We start from the raw sequence: 21,357 nt of genomic DNA, 5'->3' as shown, positions 1-21,357 counted from the left end.
GCATTCCATCAGTCAGTGTTGACAGACCTCGGCTGAGCGCCAGAATTGCATCCCTTAGTCTAGAAGATAAAAGCCAGGCCCTGGCCAGTGTGGCTTGGCTAGAGCACTCTCCCATAAACCAAAAGGCCGCAGGTTTGATTCCTGGTCAGGGCATATGCCTGGGTTACTGGTTCGGGTCTCTCACGTAGATGTTTCTCTCCCTCTCTCTCTCTCTCCCTCCCTTCTCTTCTCTTTAAAATCAATAAGCATGTCCTTGGGAGAGGATTTTTTTAAAAAGCCAGACAGGAGGGAGGTTGTACAGTACCCTAGAAAGACCAAGTGACCTGGTGGCTGGGACACGTGGGTTCTGGCTGGGGTCTCTAACTTCCCTTTCGTGAGCTTCAGTTCCCCCTCGGTGAAGTGAGGGGGAGGCTGTATCAGCAGTCACACTGTGCCCCAACCTACTGCATGGACAGGCTGCACCCCGATAAGCTTGGAGCCTTTCGAAAGCCTGGACAGCAGGGCTTCACTCCCAGAGACACTGGTTGTGAATCAGAAAAAGTGCCTCAGGTGATTAGGGTGTGTAGCCAGGTTTTAGACCCAAGGACTTGATTTCTAGAATATAAACTTCATATGGACAAGGACCATATGTGTCGTCCTATCACATGTGTTTCCCTGTGCCTGAAAGTAGGTGGTAGGTTCTCAACAAATACTGTTTGAATGACAAAATACATAAAATCTCATTTGGCAGTTATGCTGGTTGGCTAGCGGTTCCTTGCAGTTGCCTGAAACTAGCAGCAGATGGCGGTGTTACACCAACAATGGCTATCCACTGAACTGGGGGTAATGAAATCAGGGTTCTGAAGCTACCTTGCCTTCCCCTCCTCCGCAGGCACCAGGAACTAGCATACACTGGGACCAGGAAATGGCCTCTGTCCCCACACCATCTGCTGGCAGTTGCCCACCCCAGCTGAGGAAGCAGGCAGCCTCCCAGGCGCTCAGGGGCACTTCTCCTCCACAGACATGAATACAGAGGCTTCCTGGACTTACAGCCACGGGGCTCCTGGCACCACCAGAGGTCAGGGTTCTTGGGTCCTTGCAGCCACCAAAGACCATCCTCCCCCAGAAATATGTGGGTTCTGCAGCCCAGAGGTGAGGCTTCCCCTAGTCTTATGAATGTGAAGCACCGATGAAAGGCTGACTGGGACCTGAGGAAGGAGCCCACCTCTGGGAGAGACCAGGGCCGCAAACAAGGCCACTGTGCTTCCCTGGGGCACAGGCGGCAGAGCCCTAAACACCCAGGGCTTCCAAGCCAGGTGAGAGGCCGAGCAGCCGAGGGGTCCCCGTCCAGCAATACCCTGAACAGCTGGGCAGGGTCGGAGCAGTGTGGCCTCCAAAGGCAGCTCTGCCCACAAGACGAGCCTGAACTTCCTAAGGCACGTCTGTGCTCCGCGCTGCACAAGGGGCTGCACTTCCAGCCTTCCTACTTGAGACGTTTCTAGAAGCAGCCCTACATTCCAGTGTGTGCTGCCCCACTCCTGCTGAGCTGACCCTGCATTCTTGGGCTTTAAACACCTGCTCTCACACCTCAAGTCACACAGAGGGCTTTTAAGAAGTACAAAGAAGACTCTACCAAGACTCTATAAACCAAAAGTACTGAAAGAGCTCTGTGAAGGAAGAAGAACCACGGGATTGGTGAACTGAACTGGCCCCAAGGGAACACCCACTGCAACCCACTCGCTTCACATATCGGGAACCAGAGGCCAGGAAGGGGGAAGAGACTTGCAGGAGTTGAGCAGACCCCGCCCAGGCCTCCTGACTGACGCCCAGGACTTGTTGCGTGTCCAGGAAGTGCCAGCCCATCAGGAGCAGCAGAGACGAGCTCCCTCCAACTGCATTCCAAACACAGTGCCTTGTAAGTGGGATCATGCAGCTTTTCATTTCTAACCAGTGAACACAATATTTTAATATTGGGAAATATTAAAACAGCATAATTTTTTAGGAATGCTGAGGAAGTAATCATGTATTTAGTATTATAAAATGACATCACAGCTCAATCTTCAAAAATACAAAGACAAAGGAATAACAATGCAGGGAAGAATTCCCAACTGTGGCTTCCCTTCCCAGAAGTCACACCACTTTCCCTCCAGGCCCTGGCTGGTCATCAGTCACCACTCCCCACAGGAACTGGGAGAGGAAGCCAGGGCCTCGCAGACCCTCTCCTCTGGTCCTCTAAGATGATGGGGGAAGACAAAACAGGAAGAAGGGAATGCTGCTCCACTTCCTGGAGAGTCCCAAAGGACCACACAGCTACTAGTCTTCCCACAGGAAGTAAAAACGGGAAGTCATGCTCCTCCCGTGGGGGCCGGGGGCCGAAGCGGAGGAGTGAGTGGGGGCGATACAAGATTATCCCCAAGTACAAGCACTAATAGCTTAGCTCTCAGCCCCTAAAACAGAGATACCAGACAAGCAAGTTCTGGTTTCTCCACTGCAGACTGGGGTAGCTACCTGTGCTTGTCCTACCACTTTCTAAGAATGAGATTCTAATAATTTGGAGGTCGAAAAAGCTAACTTTGAGGTGAGACAGACTTGAGTGGGAATCCTGACTTTGCCAGCTACTAAGGATATAACCTTGAGCAATTTACTCAGTCCCTGGCTGACTTACTTTTTTAATGTTAAGTGAAATCAATACTGTATCTACCTTGTAGGGCTGTGGTTAAATAAATCGAGTCACACAAAGTCCTTATTAGGACAGGGCCTGGCACATGTCAAGCCTTCACTTTCAGGGGACGCAGACATCTCCACAAAAGTGGAAGGGATGGCGATGAAGAATGTATTGTCTCAGCCATTCTCTAGCAAAGTGATCCCTGGGGAAAGGTTAACTTGCAAGCGCTCATGCCGAGCTATGTGGTGCTGGTGGGATCGTGCATACTGAAAGGAAAGAAGAGAGAGGTTAAAAGGGTAGGAGGTTAAGTTGTTGTCTCCAGATCCGCCTGTGAGCAGATCAGACAGCGCCTGCGCCCTGAGGCTCCTCCCATACCTGCGCCACTGCGGCGGGTGCTCATGTCCGCCACGTACGTCCACTCATTGGTCGCGGGGTTGTACTGCTCCACGGTGCTCAGGCACTGGCGGGAGGCCCCATCATAACCCCCAACAGCATACAGCTTTCCTGGAACAAAGTAGATGAGGGTGCTGGGGACCTGCCGTGGAACCAGAGCGTGACAGAAACTCCATCTCTAACCCACTGGGCACCCTCGCCTCCCTCAGACCCCAGGGCCCGCTCCCTCCAGGGGCACCACCAACTTACTCCCCAACCAGGCAAGCATCCTTCACATCTCAGGTGTCTACTTCCTCTTATATCCTGAGCTCCTTGAAGCAGTACTGAGCCTCTTTCTAAATAAGCACCAAATACCCAGAGCAAAGCACTGGCCCAGCACTGCTGAGGCTCAGTGTATTCTTACTAGTGAACTGTTAGATCTTCTCCAGAACAAGACACAAGAGACAGAAAAGTAGAGGGCCCCACCTATGGGCAGGAAGGCTGATTCTCTGGCTAAACACTCACAATAGCAGGCAGAACAAATATGGGAAATATTCTTCAGTGGGAATCCGAACCCTGTCTTAGCCATGGTTTGTACTCTGTCCACCACTCTCACGGGCGGAGCATGTGAGTGGAGGCCTCTGGGTGCACTGTGGGCCGACACGCTAGAATTTCTCTGCAGACTCCCTGTGACCTCTATCCGAGCCACGCACAGGAGCCCTGAAGCACCAGTGCCTATTTTTAGAATAAAAATACCACGAGCTGTGATCTAAGAGCATCATTTCTTCCTCGGGTGGGGAGAGGTGGGAAAAGGAGTCAGGAAATTATTGTCATTATTATTTGAGTTCTCCCAGAGCAGTTATTTAAACATTTTGGGCTGAACATGTAGTCTCGGAATGTGGAGGAAGGTCTCGCATGGGTGTGTGCTGGGGAACCCTACCTCCCCTGTAGACCGCAAGCCTATGGGGACCATGGAGTTATAACAAAGACCTTAAACACTAGCTATAGACTAAATAAACACCAGATGCAAACCTATCTAACAGGGTTACTTAAAATATTTTTTGTCAATGTGTTTTTTCTTAACAGAGAAATACCCAGAGTACAACTAGTACGTGAAAATTTGCAATTATTTTTTGTTAGCAAGAGATTCTCAGGCACCAGGACTACTGGCGTATCACGGCTCTACCCCCAACCCGCTCCCGGGAGGGAATAAAATATGTACGATTACTTCTTCTTTTATCCTTTAGCCTGGTTTTGTTTTCTGCCCAAGTTCTCTCCACTGGCCCTTCTGGAAGAAAGAAACACTTCCCCAGTCGGCCCTCACCTAGGCCAGAGAGAAAAATTCGGACTCTGCAGCTCCTCCTGGGTCCGTCCCACACAATGTGCTGGCTCAGGTGCAACAACCTGCTCACCAGCTGCCCACCGCTCGTCAAAGGCCAAGCCTCTCAGGGAGAAGAAAGGCTGGGTGTGCAGGAGACAAGACACTCCAGAGGGCAACCCCCGTAGAATAAGGAGAAAACCTTATTCTCCATAACACACGATCTCCACACTGTTGGGAGCTTCTGCCTGGTCTCCGAGCTTCACTGTCCCTTTTCCTAAGTACGGATTCTTCTGGGCAGCCGGTAGCAATGCTCCTGGTCTCCATTTTTTTTTTCCTAGTCTCATTCCAACTGCACAGCCATGGTTATGAGATGGCAGGAGGTAGGAGAGGCTTGTGGGGACAATGTGGAGAGCTCTATCTACAAGGCCACATCGAGGCACAGTCCACGTAAGACCCTCCCTTCACCATTCTCAGACTCTGCTGCCCAGGATGACGCGCAGCCAGGAGATCCAAACTCCAGATGGACAGAAGAAGCAACTCCGTCTGCCCTCCACGTCAGCAGGGCAGGCTCCAGGGCAGCACTTCCTCCACGTCAGAAGACAGCATGCTCACGGAGGCCGTGGCCAGGGGACATTCCAAGTCACTATGATGAAGGGACCTCCTCCAACCCCCGTCAACCACTCCAACCCCCCAGAAATGCCCACTCAAGGTTTCTCCTTGAGTCTACTGACAAGATATGCTACTCTACCGTGTAATATTCCTGGCTCAGGAACGGGGAGAAATGGGAAAGTGGCTAGTCAAAGCACTTACATTTGACAGGCAAATCAGTTCTGCCCACCAGGAGGATGAGACTGAAAGAAATAACTTATCTTCACAGGAGGACAAAATCCTTGCACTTTCGAGGATGACTTGCTCGGGGTGTTAGAATAACATGGAAATTTAAACTGCACAACACTGGTACAGACCTAGCAGTGCACTGAGAAAAGAGAATTTTTCTACTGATGTCTGATTCATGGCACACTACCCTCTCCCTAAAGCACTGGTGTGTGTTCTTGCGCACACCCATGACTGAGACAGAGAACGCACAAGTCTGATGCACAGATATTCCAGTAAATTCCCACCTCAGGACAGGCTAATGAGTCAGCATTGCTCTGCAAAGTATAATGTTCTAGCCCAAATAATGCTCTATGCTTTAATACACTAAATGCACACATGTTTGTAAAACTCCTCCCCAATCAGCCTTTTCTAATGGTCTGCAGGAGTGCCCCACAGTGGAAAGAGCATGGGGTTAGGAGTCAGACCTGAGTTCAAGGACTGGCAGTGCCATTTACTAACAAGGGGCACATACCACTCACCCCTCCGGGACTCAGTTTGCCCTTCTGGAGAATGGAGAAAATCCTAGTCCTGCCTATTTCCCTCAGAAGGGTCTGGAGGAGGGAGGCCCTGCACCGCCACTTACAAACCATGGTGTACTGTCTAAGCAGGCCCCAGACCCCTCCGCTCCCTCCCGCCTCGCCCCTCACACCTTTCCTGACCACAGCTGGGCCCCACCAGCAACTGCCCTGCAGCGACCAACCAGCCCTGGGAAGAGGCACCCACCTCAGTCAGGCTCTGTTACTGTTCAACATACGAACATGAGGACGAAGTTCATTAAACACTGAACTCTCACCCCCCGCTACGTCATACTCCTGGGTCACGTGCTGACTCTGGGTTCCCCACGCTTCTCCACTTCCCAACCCATAACAGAGCTGTTAACCACTGGCCAAACCACGAGGGGCGTGTCCCTTCTAGGCTCCTCCCACCTCCTTCACTCGCTGATTTACCGCGGGCCAGCAGCTTCCCCTCCCTGCATCTCAACTTTCCTCATCTGTTAAATTAGTTCACTAGTAGCTGACCCAGAGCAGGGATGAAAGGAAGACAGCCAGACAACCAGGAGAAGGCCCAGGGCTGGGGTCGGGCCTGGGGCTGCTCCTTACCCTCCACGACGCCCACACCCACACTGCTCCGCCGTGTGTTCATTGGGGCCACGAAGAACCACTCATTGGTCTTGTAGCTGTAGGCTTCCACCGACGCTAGGCCTGGGAAACAAGAGACTCATGAGATTTCTGTGGCACCAGGCCTCACCCTGCTGTGCGGAGAACCAGTGTGGATGGGGAAGAGTGCAGACCAGGGGGCTAGAAACCTGGGCCAGCACGGCCTCCACCTCACTGCCTGAAACACATCCGCACTGCATCTCCCTGAGGGGACCACAGGGCGGGTTGTGAGAGGACAGGGTTAAAACTGCACTGCCCTGCAGGCATCAGTTGTTATATCTACAGAATGGGATAAATACCTCGGGTTGCCTCACTAAACACCTATTCCAACACTTTTTTCTCTTGTCTTCATCTACCTTAGAAGCTGAAAACTTGCCTTCTCAGACTCCCTTGCAGCTTGGGGTGAACAAATCAGTGTGACCCACCGAGAAATCTGATGGGGATTTCTGAAATATCCTTTGCTTTTATGATACAAATGTCACCCCTTCCTGCTTTTTGTACCTGGAACACAAATATGTAGGCTGGAACTGTAACAGCCATCTTGTGATCATGAGGATAAAGCCAAGAGACTCTCACAGAATTTGGCCCCAATATTTTTGAGCAACTGGACCAAGTTAGCAACTGCCAACCTCTAGACTTCTTGTTTCAAGAGTAAAACAAAATCTCTAATTTTTTAGGCCACAGTTTAGTCAGTTTGTCTAAAAACAGCCAAAAGAAAAATCCTAAAATAATTCTAAAAAGAAACAATGTCCCACTTCCCTTTTGTTCTCTTTACTCCCAGGTTCCATTACTAGAGGCAGCCCGGGAGGGCTAAAGACCCTGGAGTTACATGAGTGAGGTCCAGAGAGGCTGGTAGAAGTCACCCACTTGTAAAGAAACATAAAAAATCAGAGAAGTAAAAAAATTTTTTTTCACATCCCTTGGGGGGGAGGGTCAAAGGATATCACTTTATAATAGTTTCATAGAGTTACAGTCTACAGAGACACCACCTGGAGATATGAGGAGAAATGAGATAATCTCTCCAAGTCCACGTCCACTAATAGTTTCCGATTCTCCTTTTGAAGCTACATAAAAGACCAGGAGCAAAGGGATGTTCCCTCAGTGGCACAGCCTTGCAAAGATTTGGTGGGGAGTACAAAGGACAATGGACAAAAACTGTGTGCCCTGAGCTATGTCTCTTCCTGTGGCTAAACCTTCGCTCCCTCGTCTGTCCAACAGAGGGCTCAGACTACAGTCCTGAGACGCTCTCCAACTAAGCATGCTCTCTAAGTCTCATCTTCTGAGTAACGGGTTCCCAGCCACTGGCAGGGCGAAAAGCCCCCCTCCTGACAATTGGGGTCCTTCCTAAAGCCCTAGAAATGACACCACATGGGCAGTCACATTTTTTGTGTAGAAAGGCCTGGCTCTGATACCCAAGCTAGGAGAGAGGAAAGGATGGGTAACTTCTTGGGGAAGCAGCTATGGATGGACAGGAGGTTGGCCCAAGAACTGGTGGAGCAAACCAGTGTTGCAAGGAGGGTGTGTCCCAGACTGGGGCAGGTGGGGACCGTGTCCGGGACCTACCAGTACTGCCATCAAAGCCCCCCACGGCGTAGAGCAGGTCATTGAGCACAGCCGCACCCAGAGTGCTCCGGCGTTCCTGCATGCTGGCAATGGACGTCCACTGGTCCTTCACACCGTCATACACATCCACTGTCCGCACGCGCAGTGAGCCGTTAAACCCGCCCACGGCATACACGTGGCCAGCCATGAACACCACACCTGAGGCACAGAAAACCAAGGCACTGAGGCTGTCTCTGGCACCTGGTAACTCATGTAGATGAGTAACAAAGGGGAAGTCAGGCAGGCATATGAATAATTCACCACAGGAGAGGACCTCCGACTTTAGATACTTGGAAGTCATTATGGGACTCATCAGATTTCTTTTCATATTTGCTTTTCTGGTTTTGTTTCATTCAAGCAAACAAATTTTAGCTTGACACCCCTAAGCACAAAAGAACTGACCCCAGAAGGTACAGCTAGAAACTGGGCAAGTGGGGACAGAAAAGGAAGAGAGTCTATAATGCACAGATGTTTGGAGAAACAAGGAGCAGAGCATGACTTCTGCCACCAAGCAGAGAGAGGCAAGTCAGGGAAAGGCGGCCTGCACGCTGGGAGATGCTGCTGCTCACCGGCTCTGCATCTTCTGGAGGGAAGCTCAGCAATCTGGTCCCATCGGTCCTCCTCGAAGTCGTAGCACTCCACGCTGCGGATCGCCTTGGGCGCCTGTCCACCGACCACAATCATGACCTCCAGAAAGACAAGTGGGCATTAGCAGGGTCTCTCTAACACCCGATTCATGGGTGACCAATGTCTGGTACTTCCGCATAATAACTGCCCGGGGTCCATAGGTGACCTGAGATGCCAGGTTACAGAGCTACATACATGAAGATGCTGCCCCTAATCACCAACAGACGTGAATATCCACAAAATGTCTAATGAGCATCTTCCCACAGAAATGCAACCATTAAGATCTATGCTTCCCAGATGCCACTGCCCAGAGCTGCGTTTAGGACACATGCAGACACTCACAGCACCTTCTGCAATTTCAGCGCCCTCGAGGATTTTGGGCAGAAAGACTAAATTTTATATCAAAACAAAATATTCCCAAATATATATCAAAATTTGCATATATTTTGGAATACAGTACAAAATTTGAAAGCATTTTTAAGGTAAAATTACTTCAAAAATATTTGAATGCAATAGGCTACAGGGTATACTTATTCATTCTCTCATAACCACTGTTTTAGCCCATGAACCACAGGGATTTCCTGGTGGTGTGCCAGTAAAAATTTTGCCACTATGAATCACTGCAGTGCTCTTTACTTTCTGACAATGTATTTTTAGGAAGAGAAGTGATCCTCAAAATCAGTGTGAGCTCACACAAGTACATCCTTCAGGTGAACATTATCTATAATACGAGGACACAGACAACCACTACTCCAGATCAGGCGTGTAAGCCTCAAGACTCCAGACTCAGGCTCACCCACTGCACACCGTGGGTCATCTCTGGTCACCAGAGTTAGTCCACAGCCCTGTGTGGCCAAGTGGGTGACCAATGTTCAACAACTCAGAATTTACTTCTGACTTCTGGGACATCCAAAGGAACCCAGGACACAGTTCAGGCTTAGAGCTGCTGCTGCTTCTGGACGAAACATTTTCCATTCATGCCTCAGCACAGAGAGCCCAGTGCTCTGTGTCGAGGGCAGCCCTTTTACGAGGGGAGCTGAATTCTGCACTGCTTCCCACCTGTGACTCTTTGCTTACACAGGCATCCACGAACAGTTCAAGGGAGAACACAGCCCCTCAGCAAACTTTAGACAATGCCCAAGTCATCCAGGGTCAATAACGCCCCGCCTTCATAAACATACCTAGAACTTGCATTGTCCTTCTGGTTTTGAATTGGTAGAGCTAAAATGAAGTCAAAGTATTGCAAAAGTTTTCTTTGAAATGTAAATTTGGGGGCTCAGTGAGAAGCAAACTAGTGTTAAGTTTTCCTTCCTGCAGTGAACTCAGGCACCCGACACCCTCACGCAGGCTGTTCCCGACACCCTCACGCAGGCTGTTCCCGCTCCTTAAAACATGCCTCCTCCTTTCTGATCCCTCTGCTCTGACACCTACTATCTTTCAGGTCTCAGTTGACATGTCACTTTCTCCAAGAGCACCTCTCTGACCTCAAAATCTGAGTTACATGCTCCTTCTCTGGAATCACACCTGCCCAGTGTTCTCCCATTAAAATGACCATCATTGTACTTTAACCGCCTGGTGACCTTGTCTCCCCTCCTAGGCAGTGAGTTGTGCCAGGGCAGGAAATGTATCTACCTCAGTCACCAAGATGGCCCTAAGGCCTTATGGTGCTAGGTAAAAGTGAGGACTCAAATATTTATTTTGAATAAAGAATGAATGAATAGTAAATAGCACATGCAAAGAGTTACATGAAGGAAATACAGTTAAATGGGAAAAATACACAGGCCAGAATGTACTTTCTTGGGTAAGACATTGGACACCAAATTACAATTCTGGGGATGACAAGGAAAAACAAAATACAAAGAGAGAGAACTCATTCCATCCTCTGACTCAATTACCAAAAGAAATGTTTCTTACTCTTTAGACAAGCCGTCAGACTTCCGTAAATAAAAAAGGCGAAGCTTTCAGAAAAGCTCGCCATCCCTAGAAACCGTCTCCCACCAGGGCACCAGCAGGTACATTCGCACTGAGGAGAATCCCACACTGAGAATTTTCGTAGTAACACAGAAACGGAATTAGAGAAATACAAAAATTTCAATGTTCAAGTGAAACATGAGTAGAAAGACAAAAATAATACAGGACAAGATTTTTAAAATAAATTTTCCTCTGGGCTCATAAAAACACTGGTGAGAGAAGACTTTTAATTCTCAAAACCTGTACAACAATCTGCGAAGAGTAATTATGAGGTTGTGTGAAATAGGACCATCGGTTCCCGGAAATGTGGAGGCTGCTCAAGGCCGCGGGAGAACTATCTCTCTGTCTCTCTCCTAGGCCCAAGAAATCCGATTTCCACGGCAACCCTCGCAAGAAGCCACCATACAAAGAGCACTACACTCATCACCATGTAATCATGCAGAGTAAAAAGAATAAATTTTCTATCTTGAACACTGATTAATGATTGTTTCCACAGATACCTGATCTTAGCAACCAATCAGACAAAAATGAGTCCACATGCATTACATCTCTGAAATTATAAACCTCTGGCTACTTACGAAGACCACAGGGTATCAGGGCAAGAAGAGACCTGAACCACTGTCTCTTGCAAGCCCTCATTCTACATTTCCAGAAAAACTCAGGCCCCAGAAGTTCAATAGGCGTATTTTTTTTTTTTTTGCCTCAATGCCCCTACATTCCAATTTACTAGATATTGGTAATGCCTTTAACAGAAATTACTGAATCAAATCAGCTTATTTAATGATCACTACTTTTAACATTTATCCTTCAAGGTAACCCAAGGTAACAAGGTTACTACCAGTAATCATGTGGGAATCACAATAATCTAAGGAACCAGTTCTGGGCTAACAATTATGCGAGACTGAACATGCTTTAATCATGCTCAAGAACTGCAATGTACTTGGGCGTCCCGCAGGAATCCTCAGGGTTCTACCCCCAAGTCTCAACTGACACCGTGTTGAAGGCTGCAGAAGTTCTGCAAGAGTTCTGGCTGACGGACCACAGGTGAGCCAGACTCGGCTGTGTGTGGGGGATGATCATTGGACAACTCCCAAGAAAAGCAAGCTCATTCAGGAAAAGTCAAATGGCCATTTACTTTAGGGAGATTAGTGAGTGAGACCATGGAAAAACTACCTGACTCCATAGGAAGGAAATTTCACTCCCAGCAAAATACAATCATTTTTAAGTAAATACAAAATGCTCTTTTTCACAGAGAATAGCCAGGGAAAGGAACAGCAGGTAAGCAGAGTGGAGCTTTCCGACGCACTGTGGGTCGAGACCCTAACCCTAAACCCGCGAGTCCTTAAACTCTCCACAAAGATGAGAGTAACAAGCTAGGCTCTGCACACTTTTTTCATCAGGCAAGAGTAGTGTGTCCAAACTCTCTTCCATGACCGGTGAGCTGGGCAGAAGGCAGGCCCAGCCAGTCGGTCCCTCGGGCCAGGGCAGGAAATGAGACTCTCTCTTACCCTGGTGCGTGGGGCCGCAGGGCTAACACCAAAAGTTCATCCGAAGGACCATGTCGAGGTGGAGGCAGAAGACTTGTCCCAGCAGGTTCCTGAGCAACAGGTGCTCCAGGCAAGGACTGACAGCCAAGGTGCAGACACAATGGGTTAGAGAACCAGCAATGAAAAACAAGACCCGAAGAGACAGGAGTGGGCAAACGGGCTTTGGAGTCAGGCACACCTGGAGTCAAATATCAGCCCGGTCACTAAATAGCTGTGTGACCCTTGCTGAGCCTCACTTTCATCACCCATAATATCAGGATAACAGAATGTTTCTTCTATGGGTGTCAGGAGGTTTAAATGCTATGAAGGACTTAGTACAGTGCTTAGTAAACAGCACACACTAAATGTTAGCTTCTGTTATTAGATCCATGCCAGCATCATTACTATTACCACCACTATTGAAGCAGTTGCTAAAAAACAGACTCCCAATAAATGGTAAAAAAAGAATACACAATCTGTGAATAGGAGAGTGAGCACCACCACTAATTCCAAGGGTGATGATGGGGCTTTTTCAAGACCTCAGGGTGTTTTCCAGGTGTGGCCTGAGTCCATTTAAAGGGCCAAGAAGGAAGAGGAGCAGTGCCAACCCAGAGGCCTGGCCCAGGTGAGAAGTCATCCTACCCACCCTGCCAACAGCCTTGTTACCAGTACCATCTACTGAAAGCAGGACAGCTCAGCTCAGGAGAAATCCACCCACTTTCAGCCCAGTGGCTTTTTGGTGTCATTTTAAAGAGTTGAATAGAGATGTCAGCTGAACTGAAATTACAATGATAAGTGCCAGGCTCAGTACCTCTCCAAAGGATTCATTTGCAACTTCCTGGAACCTCATTTCTCTACTGCAGTCTGTGGAACACAGCAACACAGGGGTATTTTGAGCAGCTGGGAGCCAGCCTCTGGTTGTCCATGGCAACCCGGCCTCAGGGAAAGTGCTGGGCGGTGAATGTGTGGGAGCACAGATGATGCTATTAGCTGTTCCGGTTAGAATGTGTCAGTATGAGCTGGGCATATAAGGCCTCAGAAAAACACACCCTTATTAGCCTCTGCAGCTATGTCAAGGCAGAGTCCTATTCCTTTCAGGGAGAGAGCTTGGCTGGCAAACAGGTTCACTGCTGAGAATTGCCAAGAGCAGTGCAAATCTCTCCGCCGCCATGTTTCTCAAAGCCAGCTCTGTCAGCAAGCCTATCTGGACTGAATTCTTGATAGCCCAACCTAGCCTGTCCTTGGAATTCCTGTGGGTGCTCCTCCAATGAGCCCAATAATCTCCTGCCTCCTCCTCATTCTCCACTGATTTGCTTACTTGTATATTTCTATCTCACTTTCTCAGAGGGACTTCTTAAAATTAAAAGTCCCCAGAGGGCAGAATTGGGCTTCTTTCCACACAGTACCCAGCCAAAACGCTTTTGTGAAGTTTGGAGGGAGTATAATAGAACATTTAAAGGCACAGGGTCTGTAGTCTATCATCCCTGGCTTAAACCTCAGCTTGGCTATTTCCTAGCTGTGCTTTAAAGATGCATCACAAATTCTGTAATACTCCTCCACTCAAGGCATGTAACTTCATTGCCCTCCCCTTGAGTGTGGGCTAGACTTACTGACTTGTACCTAGACCATAAAATACAGCAGAAGTGATGGGACATCACTTTGAGGGCAGGTTACAAAAAGACTACAGCTGCCATTTAGGTGCTCTCTCGCTCTCTTCCTGCAGTAGAATCACTTACTGTGGACAAGCCAGCGGCCATGGCCTGAGGGCACTCAAGCAGCTCACTGAGAGGCCCCAAGACAAGGCACTGGAGTGGGCTTAGGATCAGATCCTCCCCAAACAAGCCTTGAGGTGACTGAGCCCTAGTCAACAGCTCATTACAACTTTATGACTCTTGTCCTGGACAGCCCAGCTAAACCACCCTGGGATTCCTGTCCACGGAAACTAAGATAACAAACATTTGTTGGTCAGGGTAATCAGTAACGCACAAGCCGGTAACTAATATATAATGAGTAGGTGACATAATCTAAGACCCAATATTCTCATGTGTAAAATAGGGATAATTACAAGTTTGAAACTCCTGTGAGGTAATAAATGTAAGTCACTTAGCCCAATGCTTGGCACATGCTAAGTGCTTAGCAAGTGAGACCTGCTATTCCCATCACTGGGGGTTGGCATTTTGTGGTGCTCAAAAGCATAAGCTTTAAGTGGGTCAGACCTGGATCTGATTTCTCCTGCTGCCACTTAGCCAAGCATATCATTCAATCTCACTGATTCTCACTTTTCTCCAACAGCAGAACTTCCAGAGTTGCTACAAGATAAGATAAGATAATGTAAATAAAGTGCTTTGTAGAAAACACAAGGAAGCCATATTTAAACAATCCTGCTCATATCATTATTAATGCCTTTGGTGATAAGGACAATGACCCTGGGAAGCAACAGAGCACAGTACAAATTACTCTTGGTTTGAGCCAGTTCTCTCCTGCAGTCATCTAAGCCAGTTTCTGGATGTTCACTCTCATAGACAACTTGTGTTTGACCTTGGCGACAGCTCAGGCCTCAGCTCCCGTAGAAAGCTTTCCCCAGCCCCTTGCCCCTCTCTGTGTTCCTAGAGTGTTGTGTCTATACCTCCAAGTGACACTAAGGTAGTCCACTGCAACTGTCCCTTTACATCTGTCTCCCTTCCTCCTAGAGTTCCTCGGGGAAGGGACCAGCTCACATTAGTCCTGTGGCTCTAACACCTAACCCCATGCCTGGCAATTAGTGATTCGATGAAAGTGTGTGGGATGCGTAATTAATAAGTTAACGGGTTAATGTATGCATGACAGTTTATAGTTTATTGCCAGTGTTTTGCTTTGTTTTTTAATTTAAGTGTTTGGCAACCTGTCTAAGGAATGACAATTGGATTCATTCAATACTGGACTTGTGGGCTAAACTAAATGGTCTAGGGTCAGCTGACATTAGTGATCAAGACAGGATATACAGTAGGACATAAATCCTCACTGCGACCATCAGAAACCACACATGTGAATGCCGAAAGCATGGGAAACAACTAGGGTTAATAGCAACGGTCAGTATTAAACCTCCACAAGGTTATTTCTTCTTTAAGAAGAATTACATCTCTTTCATTCATTCATAAAAACGTTTACTACTGTTTACTCTCCAAGGACACAGTTGGATAATTCCTGAGACCATGGGACCAGTGTAGTGGAGGAGCTGACGCTCCAGAAGAAACCCCTAAATACCTCCCTGAAGCATCAGCTGGGGGCCCTCAGTAATCTCCGGCCTGTGTTTTCCAGAAGCAAATGAAGCCATCATCTACCTGACTTCTCCTGCTCCATTAAATAAGGTTCACACCGGTTTTATTTCTATATATTAGCAATAAACTATTAGAAATTGGAACTTTAAAAGAAAGCATTTATAATAGCATCAAAAACTATAAAATACTTAGGGGTAAATCTAACAAAAGACATGCAAGACCCACACACTGAAAACTATAAAACATTGCAAAGAGAAATTAAAGACAACTGAAATGAGTGGATATATATGCTATGTTCATGAACCAGAAGATTCAGGATTGCTAATACATCAATTCCCCCCAATTGATATAAAAGTCCCCAGAAGCTTTTCTGTAGAAATAGGCAAGCTGATTCTAAAACTTACATGGACACACAAATAACTTAGAACAGCCAAAACAATAATGAAGAACAAAATTGGAGGACTCATACTACCTGATTTCAAGACTTACAATAAAGTTAGTAATCCAGGCAACATGGTATTAGTGTAAAATTAGACAGATATAAGAAACAGAATAGAGTCCATAAATAGACCAACACATATACAGTCAATTATTTACAATGGTGCCAGGATAATTCAATAAAGAAAGGGGAATCTTTTCAATAAAGCTGTGGGAAAAAATGAACATTCAAATGCAAAATAAATGAACTTTGACCACCACACATACCATGTTCTTTTTTAAAATCTCAAAATGGATCATAGACCTAAATGTAAAACCTAAAACTTTAAAATTTCTAGAAGAAGAAAGCATAGGAGAAAATCACTGTGATCTTAGATTAGGCAAAGCTTTTTTTTTTTTTTAGGTAGAATACAAATACATAACTCATAACAGAAAAGAAACTGATAAAATTTTAAAATTCTGCTCTCCCAAAGATACTGCTAAGAAAATGAAAAGATAACACATATTTGCAAAATATATATCTGATAAAAGACTTGTATTTATAACATATAAAGAATTCTCACAATTCAATAAGAATAACCCAATTTTTTAAGTAGAGAAAAGATCTGAACAGATACTTTTCCAAAGAAGATATACAAGTAGCAAATAAGCACATGAAAAGATGCTCAACATCATTAGTCATTAAGGACATGCAGATTAAAACCACGGTGAGACGTCGCCACATACCTAGTAGAATGGCCCAAACTTTTAAAAATAGATAATACAAGTAGTGAGGAGACTGTCAAGTAACTGGAACTCTTGTCCATTGCTGATGGAAATGCATAATAGTATAGCCATCTTGAAAAAAAGCTTAGTAATAGCTTATCCAGTTAAACATATACTTAATATACAACCCAGAAATCCTACTCCTGGGTATTTTCCCAAGAGAAATTAAAACATATGTCCACACAAAGATCTATAAGTGAATCTGTAAGTATGAGTTCAAAGCAGCTTGATTTGTAATAACTAAAAACTGAACACCCCATGTCCACCAACTGGTGAATGGATAAATAATTTATAGTAGTCCATATAGTGGAATGTTACTTAGCAACAAATAGGAATGAGCTCCTGATGCATGCGACGTGGATGAACCTCAAAGGTATTATGCTAAGAAAAAGAAGGTGAGCTCCAAAGGCTGTGTACGGCATGAGTCCCTTTATAGAACATTCTGGAAAAGATAAAAGTACATGGACAGAAGTCAGAAACAGCTGCCATGGGCTGGGAGTGGAAGAGGGGGCTTGACTACAAACAGCACAAAAGAACTGATTGGAGTGATCACTATAATCTATATTTTTATTAGAATAGTGGTTATATGACTACATGCATTGGTCAAAATTTACCATATTTCATCTCTAAAAAGAATGAATTTTACCATGTACAATAATCTGAATTTAAGAGGAACTAATCTGGGATATGGGTAATAAGGGGAAGATGTATACGGACCAGGGCAGAGGGACATAGGGAATCTCTGTACCTTTCACTCAATTTTGCTGTGAACCTAAAACTGCTCCAAAAAAACATAAAGCAATAAAGCCTTAATTTTAAAAAGAAGTAAATTTATTATAAATCACCTATTACTGAGATGAATGGGATGTTATGTTTTAATTAAAAGAGATTCTGAAAATTAAAAAGAAAAGACAATCCTTTTTGACTGCCACCAAAACCTGAAAACAAGCCCCTAGAAGGCAGTTTGGTACAAGAAAAAAGCACACACAGATTCTGGAGTGGAACAGAACTTGGCTTTACTGGCTGTGTAACTGGGCAGGTAACTCAACCTGGATTTGAGCAGTATGGGTCTATTATGATGATCATGTAATGACAATGTAAAATCTGATAATCCTCAAAGCAAGAGTTTCCCTCGTACACCCCACTCCTCAACCCACAGTGGGGATCCCCCTCGTTAATTTAAGTGCCCAAACAATGGTGACAGGAATGTTTGAGAAGCAGATGAGACAGTCCAACCTTAAATCATTCAAGGATTAAAGTCGGGGAAACAATGAGGCAAAGAACAGCAAAGCCTTTTTTTAAATTCCTTCGGAAGATTCAGAGGATGTCCTGGAACTAGGTGCCCACAGAAGGCTCTGTGTGCCCAGGAATCTAAACATTTTCGTTCTGAAAACAAATGGTTTCTAAGGAGTACAGGTCACCTGCCTCCTGAAACAAGGGGCAGACTCTTCTCAACTACAGACTCACTCCCTGAGGGTGTGTGGGGAGAAGAGGGGGTAGTCTCAGCATGCTTAGTCCAGGCCCAGACGCAAATTTGGCTTTGATTTTTAAATCTGCCTTTTCATGGGTATTGTGACAAAAGCTAGATGTGGAGTCTGGAAAAGGAAAGGTCACTGGGTATGGGATCTGTACAAAGAAACTGGGCCAGCTCTGCAGCATCTCCTTAGCTCCAGAATACAGTCCCCAGGAAAAGATGTCATTATCCTGACGACATAGTATGAGATCCTCGGTTTCCAAAGACAAAACTCACAAAGACAGGCAATAAGGCCCACAGAAAACCCAAGAGGAAACAGCCTCCTCCACATAAAACAACAGTGCACCCTAGAATCAATAATCTCAAGACACAAAGCTTGTGGAAATTTAGATCATAATGAAGGTGGTCTTCAGACAGATGGAGAGGAGTTTATTTACTAAAATAACTTGGGGGCGACTTGCTCATGATTTGCAATACAAAGAAGCTGCGTTCCTATCCTCACTCCCTAAACCAAGACAAATTCTAAATGAGTTAAAGAGTCAAATGGATAACAGAAATCTAAAAGTACCTAAAGAAAACATGGGAGTATTTTTTTTTTAAATCTCAGAGGAGGGAAAATATTCCTAAGCATGATCCAAAACCTAAGCTATAAAGCAAAAATTAAATCAATTTGACTACCTAAAACTTTTTCAGAGGATTCAAAAAATGTTATAAATAAATTTAGAGACAAACTAAGAAAAAATATTTTAAATACATACAAAGGCCTAATCTCTTTAACATAAAAAGCCCTTAAAATCCTTTGATAAAAAAATACACAGTCCAGCCCTGGCTGGTGTAGCTCAGTGGATCAAGCGCGGGCCATCAGACCAAACAAACGAGGTTCGATTCCCAGTCAGGGCACATGCCTGGATTGCAGGCCAGTTCCCAGCAGGGGACACACAAGAAGCAACCATAGATTGATATTTCTCTCCCTCTCTCCTTCCCTTCCCCTCTAAAGATAAATAAATAAAATCTTAAAAAAAACACACAGTCCAGTAGGAAAATGGGAAAAGGACACGAACAGAGAATTTTTTTAAAGAACTAGAAATACCAATAATCATATGAAGTCAAGATTAATCTCCCAACTAAAGAAATGCAAACTAAAACACGATGCCAGCTTTTAAAAAATGTTTGACACAGAAATGTTTATAATATTAAAAAATGAAAGTAATCCAAACCCATCAATAGAGGACACTTAAATAAATAATGGTACATAATCTAATTAAATACCATGTACCTATTATAATTTAAATACTGATTTTACCTATACTGATAACATTTAAAACAGTCTATAGGATATGGTCGAGTAGTAGAATAAAAGATTTTAATCTATGTAACAAGATTCCATTTATCTAAAAGTGTACATTTTGACCTATTTGTGAATTTATGCACAAGATACGTCTGAAATAAAATTCCCCAAATGACCACAGTGATTGTCAGTGATCTCAGTTGATTTTTAAATTTCTTTCAAAATTGCAATATCCTTTTAATAACTACAATGAGCACATATTTCTATAATTAAAGAAAACTAAGTTATCTTTGTTTAAAAAATATGAAGAAGTTTCAGTGTGATATTTCAACAAAATAAAGCAGTAAGTCGAGTACCAGTCAGACCAAGGCACCTGCCCTGCGGCTGCCCTCTGCGGCCAGCACGAGGCAACAGGAGGCCGGCAGGGAGGCAGTACTCTCAGGTTTGCAAAGGTGGAGCAAGGTGCAGGACAGCAGGGTTTCAGAGAACAGGTTTGGAGTGTGAGCGCTGTGCTGTGTTGACTTTGGCCAAATCATGTAACTTCTCTGTCCCTCAGTTTCCTCCTTGTAGAACTCGGATAATGGTCTTTACCTCATGGGGTTGTTGAGGATGAAATAAGACAGACACCTTCAGCTCACTGCTTTAGCACATAATAAGCACTCAACAGATGTCAGTGCTTGTGTTATCATCTGGGATATTTGTAACTTTCGTTCACATTACAACCACTATATTCTCTGAGAGGAACCGCAGACCTTGGAGAATCCAAACATCTGCCCTTCCTGGAAGCAGCAAGTGAGGAGCACAGCAGCCGGCAGGAAAGAAGAGGAGGGCAAAGCGAGGGATAAATAATTCCCTGGTGCTGCCTGGGGTGCAAGTCAGTGAGCCAACATGACTCACTCCTCCCCTCCCATCCTTCCTCCTGGGCCAGTGGCGGGAACCTTCCCACACACTGCCGTACGTGAGGATCCTAGGAAGGCTACTCAAGTGCCAAGCCAGACAGGACGTTAGAGATCACCTAGTGCAGCACCTTTCATTCAGCAGGCGAGGGCCCTGAGGACCAGAGAGGAGAGGAGACTTGCAGGGAGCCAGAGCTTCCAGGACCCTGCACAGACTCCTGATCGATCGATCGTGGAGCCCCCTCCTAAGCTCATCCTTCCCTTCCCCTGGCTCCGCCCTCATGTCTCATTCCCCTCCCCCCATTTCCATCACCTTCTTCATTACCTGTCAGACTCCTCTGACAGCCCTAATTGTCCTTTATGGCTTTGTGGAGAGGGAAGGAACCAGACTAGAATTGTTCTGACTCAAGAATGGCCTAGAAAGAAGACTGTTATGGCCATCACTATGTCAAAACCCACAAAGCCATTCTGCTGCTTCCAAAAGCATCTTAGCTCAAACCATGGTGTGGAACTAGAGAAGGGTAGAGGGAAGAACTCTAAGGTGCTCTCGTTCCTCCCTGGTGACACTGGAAATGACCTTGAAACTCTTAAAAAAAGGAAGAACCCAAAAGAGAGAGGTGCCAGCAGATTCAAGAGCAAGCAACAGACTCCAGCTCTTAGGTGCACAATCAAGATGCAGGGCAGCCAAGGATGAGGAGAGAGACGTGGAGGCAGGAGTGAAAGGCCACTTTCCCTGCACATAGTGCTGACTCTTGGCAGTGACTGGGCTGGGGCTTACCTTGGGTAGACTGACGGGAGTCCTGGGCTTGGTCCTTGGGTTCTTAATCAAGAGCCTCTGATCCAGAGGGAGCAGATGATACTTCATGGCTTCGATGAGGAAGTCCTTACAGGTATTGTTATTCTTTATCAAAGCTTCTTCTTCAACTGTCTGGAGGTAATAACCCACAGATGATCCAGGAGCAGAGCCCGGCCACATATCCATGCTGCCACCCCAGGCTGAGTCATTCCGCATGCCCACCCTCATTCATTCTCACACCACACCATCTCAGACCTCAAGAGAAAGGTCCACAGAGTCACGACTTGGTGGTCATCTCCTGCATTTCAAGAGCACTGAGGAATATGTGATGAAACTCAGACATCAAA

At 46.0% G+C, this 21,357-nt stretch overlaps 1 protein-coding gene across 6 annotated transcripts in view; it reads right to left on the bottom strand.

The window, feature by feature from the left end:
- KLHL3 (kelch like family member 3) overlaps positions 1–21,357 on the bottom strand; it is a 121,723-nt gene that overhangs the window by 11,538 nt on the left and 88,828 nt on the right. For all 6 annotated transcript variants that reach the window (XM_037163489.2, XM_037163490.2, XM_037163494.2 and 3 more), the window contains 5 exons: positions 20,993–21,142; positions 8,542–8,659; positions 7,934–8,131; positions 6,314–6,415; positions 3,020–3,148 (listed from right to left, as the gene is read on the bottom strand). In XM_037163489.2, coding sequence (XP_037019384.2) covers positions 3,020–3,148; positions 6,314–6,415; positions 7,934–8,131; positions 8,542–8,659; positions 20,993–21,142 — 697 coding nt within the window. The remainder of the gene's footprint in view (positions 1–3,019; positions 3,149–6,313; positions 6,416–7,933; positions 8,132–8,541; positions 8,660–20,992; positions 21,143–21,357) is intronic.

The sequence above is a fragment of the Artibeus jamaicensis genome, unplaced genomic scaffold (genome assembly GCF_021234435.1).
Source record: "Artibeus jamaicensis isolate MK-2021 breed Jamaican fruit bat unplaced genomic scaffold, CSHL_Jam_final contig_456, whole genome shotgun sequence".
NCBI classification, from domain to species: Eukaryota; Metazoa; Chordata; class Mammalia; order Chiroptera; family Phyllostomidae; genus Artibeus; species Artibeus jamaicensis.
Note: the sequence above shows the minus strand (reverse complement) of the source record. Positions and strands in the feature narration are given on the sequence as shown.